Source organism: Citrus clementina, unplaced genomic scaffold, assembly GCF_000493195.1.
Source record: "Citrus clementina cultivar Clemenules unplaced genomic scaffold, Citrus_clementina_v1.0 scaffold_4, whole genome shotgun sequence".
NCBI classification, from domain to species: domain Eukaryota; kingdom Viridiplantae; phylum Streptophyta; class Magnoliopsida; order Sapindales; family Rutaceae; genus Citrus; species Citrus x clementina.
In genome coordinates, this window is record NW_006262274.1 from 13,584,262 (window position 1) to 13,589,627 (window position 5,366).

General features: G+C 36.7%; 1 protein-coding gene across 1 annotated transcript; it reads right to left on the reverse strand.

Annotated features, from left to right (window-relative positions):
• Positions 1-705: 705 nt before the first annotated feature.
• Positions 706-4,089, reverse strand: LOC18043727 (ubiquitin-conjugating enzyme E2 27). Its single transcript, XM_006436852.2, has 5 exons — positions 3,684-4,089; positions 3,444-3,492; positions 1,621-1,780; positions 1,339-1,428; positions 706-1,149 (listed from the first exon to the last, which is right to left on the reverse strand). Exons 1-5 carry the CDS (start codon positions 3,859-3,861, stop codon positions 1,042-1,044), a joined length of 585 nt encoding a protein of 194 aa, XP_006436915.1. The 5' UTR covers positions 3,862-4,089; the 3' UTR covers positions 706-1,041.
• Positions 4,090-5,366: the final 1,277 nt, after the last annotated feature.

Consider the following 5,366-nt stretch of genomic DNA (forward strand, 5'->3'; position numbering starts at 1 on the left):
GCGAGGAGAGTTGCTGTCTATCATTGTTATTGAATTATTGTATAGCACGTTGTTTTCTGCCATTATGCTTCCTAGTCCCCTGCATTATTGCATCTGTGCTTTTGGTTGTTTGCTTGTTAAAGCCATTGCTGATTAGCTGAATGTCCTAGAAATGAATTAAGATTCAGAAGAAGATGAAAGTCCCAATCAAATTCTCTTACTATTCTTCTTCCCTCATCTTTCTTTCTTTTGTTGTCTTTCTTTTCCAGGAATTAACAGAGTTAAGAATTGTACTCATAGTGAAAGATTAAATTTAAGATACGCATTCTGTCGTGAGAAACCGCATCCTGTTATTAAGAGTGTCAGTGGTTCTTTGGTTTGTTTACCAAGGAACTTTTGTGGCATGAAGGTGGGGAAGATAACCTTGCATTGAGAAGCTTGCATCTCAGCTTATAATAGCTGAAGAATCAAGAAAGAGTCCGTTACATCTTTAAAATGGTCGTAGATTGTTAATGGGATCTTGGTCATAGGACTTGATAATTAGATTCATAATAATGACAACACTGAATTAAAATTTAAAAGTATTTCAAGGAATTTATTCATTTATTTATCACAGGAAAACACAAAACGCATGTTAACCAATTTCAGAATGAGAAATTCAACGTTTCATGATATGCACAGTTTGCTACTGGCAAATAAGCTAACCAATTTGAGAATGATAAACTATTTGTTATCAGTTTATAATATCACATTCTAATTATAGAAACGTCAGAAATATGGAGGGAGGGGTCCTGCCAAGAATACTGGCGCATTCAACAGGCCTAAAGTTTTCTGAAATTAAAAAGATCTAGCAAAATATGTATATTTCTCCTTGAATTCTTTAAGCTGTCATTCACACAAATAGTTCCAGCTACAAATTCTTCCATTAGTGGAAGTTGCCAGTCAATAAGGTGGATGCAGCCACAACAGAAGAAATGCCTAAGCGAATCACCAGCAGTCCAAAATACTCTTTCCTCAGTATAAGATTCCGCTGTCTCTAGATTTGGCTTCTGCAGCAGACTCTTAACTGGAGAGAAGCTTTTCAAGAGCCATGTTTTCATCACCACCAACAATCTCCAAAGTACTCCTCACCTGAGATTCAGGGAAACCCATCTCCACAAGTTTCTGTACCTGTACCAATACAAAATGGTTTATCATATCAATTCCGTAAATGATAATTTTAGACTTGAAGAATAACAAGGATGTACCTGCCATCATGCTTATGTCTATTTTTCAAGATGATATCACCTATTGTCAACTTAAAAGGCAAAATTCATAGAAGGCATAAACAATGATTAAACAAAGGCCTGGACTACACACCTTTTCCTCTACCCCAAGGGATGAGGTCTTGGCAAAAGATTCTGTCCAGTACCGAGCTGTGCTGAGAAAAGTCTGATGATCTTTAAGATACTGCAATTCAAAGACATTAATTTAATACAACAAAAGTTTGGAGAGCTTTAAAAATCTTTTCTCAGTGAATAGTAAAGTAAAACTCAGTCTTTGGCATTGCACATTGACAGACTCTGAATCAAATAAAGACACGTATATATTACTGAAATACGCAATAGACACAGAGGGGCAAGACAGGAATTCAAACTGGACCTGTTGTGCCACCACAGCATCTTGAGGATCATCAGGTGCAGGAGCTGATAACAGTGCTTGTACAGAAAGAAGTGCTGTCTTCAAAGTGAGTGCCGGGCTCCATTGATCCTTCAAGATATCTAGGCAAATTGCTCCACTTTGACTGCTTATATTAGGGTGCCTTGATCCACACAGAGATACAAAAGAACATTCAGATTTATCATTTCAGAGCTTAACTGACCAAAGTGATAAACTAATGTCATACACATATCATAATCAGTACTCAACCAAATATTTGATTCATTGACCACAAGGCTGTCAAAAAACCTCATGATTTAGTAGTCCTAGTAATGTTGGAACCTTCAAACAGTAGCATTCTTGAGAACACAGGCGTAACAAAACTAAAAGTACCTCAATGAAAAACAACTGCAAAGATATCTCAAAAGAATAGGGGGAGGAAAAAAAAATATAGATACATATCAAGAATTTCTGGGAGAGTTCCTATCCACAGCACACTCAGCTTTATTCTGCTTGTTTACAAAGCACTGGTTTAAAGTGCTAATCAGCCATTAAGTAAAAAAAGTATTGAAATCGTGGGATGTTACGGATGCAATCAAGATCTATGCGATTGGGAAAAGGAAAGGTGAAAGATGGTCCTCACCTGGCAAGCAATTGCATTTCAAAGAGCGTTCTGAAAGCAAACACAACTTTCTCTATTCCTATGCTTGTATGTTATGTTTCCACATGGGCTTCATCCCCCATTGTTTATATTAACAGATATCCTTAACTTACAAAAGTTTCGTACTAAGCAAGATAATGCAGCCTACGAATCGGGAACAAACTGACAGTTGTACAGATCATATATTGTGGGAAAATAGATTGACTCATCCTAAGAATATAATGAATGCCTTTTCCTAGAGTAATACTTTCACCCAAACGAGGTCATATGAGAACCAATCTACAGAACAGTTACACAAGAAAGAGATCATCAATGCCAAAATAAGGACCCAAACTGATATCGAAGGGACACTTCTTCTGGTTTTAGAAAGAATCTGTTTCCATTACTGAAAAATACATATAGAGACAATTTGCTGCATACCCCCAACATTGTTAAAATTGAGTTGTCTCTAAAGGTCAGATTAAATATCATAGATCTTAGAGTTTTTTTTTTTTTCATTTTCTTTTGGATAACCCAGACTCCTGCACTGACGTCGACCATGGGTCCACCCCAATCACTCATATAAACGAATACAGGAAACTTTTGACCAATCTGGATTTTTCAGAGAATTAGCGACTTTAGTAACAGACAATCATCACTATTAATTTTGATAACTTTGCTCGTACCAGTCCAGGCATCCCAGCTAACCCACTAGAAAATGACAACTCTCCAAAAAAAAAAAATACATAAATACGCATAAGGCATCAGTTTACATTCTCAAATACTAATTTCAATGAGAACTATTTTCATAAATGAATTCAGAATTGATACATCCGTAATGATTAGTGTTGCAGATAACCGAAATAGTTCAATATCGTGATCATGCTTTGAGCTCTGTTTTGTAGTGCTGACGCACAGCTAGGTTGAGCGGCCCAGCTGGAAAACAGAGGAATGTGCATACAATTTCCTCTATTTTTGCAACTGGGCTGCCATTGCTCTCCCAAAAAAGCTTCAGTCGTGCATAAATTCTCAGATAAACCATAAAATTCAGATTTTAATCAACAAATGCTGACAGTACAGTTGCATTTTCTTTCTACAACAATGATTAGAGTAAGTACAGGAACAAAATTAGTAAAACTACATGTACAATTAACAAGAAAGAAATGCTTATTTACTTAATTCATACCAAACTTTGGTGACAAAATGCATTTTCGGAGGCTCAAAAGGGTACCCATCTGTAAAAAGCACAAAACAAACACCACAATTTTATAAGCAATTACTACAATAAACCCTAAAAAAGAAAAAAAAGTACCAAAGCAGGCAAAACAGCTCACAAAAAGTCACTTGAAAATTAAAAAAGCCAAAACCCAGATCAAAATTTCAAAAATTGAACAACCCCACGTACCCATTTAGACAAAATTATTACCAGGCAATGTGATGTCGAGACGGAAAGTGCCGCCCTCGTACGGAGTGCCGACGGGTCCAGGTATGATTCCGGTTAAATGAACGAGGTTGTCGGAGACCGGAGTAACCTTGATGCCGGAAGCCTCAATGTCTTTGCTACATTCTTGTAGCTCCTTTTGCACGCGACTAAAGTCTATCATCTTCTATTAAGGGAAAAAAGAAAACCCTAAAATCAATCTATGAGAAAGTTGGTCGAAGAAGAAGAAGAGGAAGAGTAAACGCTAAGGAAAGACTTGTGTTTTTTAAATTAATGCATTTTTGCTTTTGGGCTTTTGTAATCGTTTCGCAGCCTGTCAATTCTAAAAAAGAGAGAGAGAATAATTTATACATCGGTTGAAATTGATAATCAGATTTCGATTACAGGAGTCCACGGTCTCTCTCTCTCTCTCTCTCTTTTGGTCCCATTCAGGGAAATTATATTCTAGGAAAGAGAACATGGGAAAGGAAATGTGAGGACCCAATTGGACAAGTCAGAAGAGAACACATTCTTCAATTCATTAATCCAATGAAAATAGGATCAGGCTACGGTGCAACTGTGGCACCGTGCCACAGTTGCATCTAGCCGTTGGATGCAGTTAGATTGGTGGAGTCCACTGACATCCAACGGTTAGGTGCAACTGTGGCACGGTGCCACAGTTGCACCTAAGGTTCCCCCATGAAAATAATGGATGAAAAAATTTATTCTTTATTTAAAGAAACTATTGTCAGTCCAATGAATGTACTTTACATTTTATGTTATCCGAGCTCGAATTGAAGTGTAGTTTGATGTTGTAGTTGCACCTATGATAACTGAAACTGTGTTTTCCATCTTTGTCAACTAAAATGCCGCAAACAATTAATCAATTAATGGGATGTATAGCTCAGTTACATCAATTGTAAAATCACCGCTCAGTACTCCTTTCACATATGATTATAAATCTTGGTATTTATGTGACAGGTAGTAATGCAACTCTCTCTCCATTTATGAGCGATGAGGTCTAACAATATGCTAACAATAATTTATTTACAAAATTTGGAAAGTGTTTTTCGTAGTGGTTTTGTTGGTCATCGTGTTCCTTGCTTTACAAGTTGGGGGCCTGTTGCCGTTTGGTTAGAAGAAGATTTCCCTTCGGTTGTACTGGATTATTTGTGAATTTTTCTTTTAAAAATGGAATGATCGTTAAGGTGTCATAGCGACTTCTTTCTTTATGAGATAAAGTAAGCTAGTAGATGGAGAGCAGGTGCATTGATTGAATCCCCAACTTGGAAGCATGCCTTTTCTTTATCATAGTTTGGCTTTGCTTAAGCTTTTTTTTTTTAAAAGGAAGTAAACCTATCCAATGATTAACTTGAAATCAAGTACAAGACATGAATTTCATCCAGCCACATTACAGATTCCATCTTTTGTAATGCCAACAGCCACATTACAGATTCGATCTTTTGCAATGCCAACTTAGCTAAAGAGTGAGCTATGTCATTACATAATTTAAGTGTGTGTTGAGTTTTGAAATTTTGGAAGTCATTCTTTTTTTCCAGAATTTCAAAGATCACCCAAACAATTTCTGACATGTTGCTAATTCTATTATTTACAAGCTCAACTAACTCATGGGAATCTGATTCTACCAACACAGACTTTCCTCCAACTCTTGCAGCAACTTACATTCCC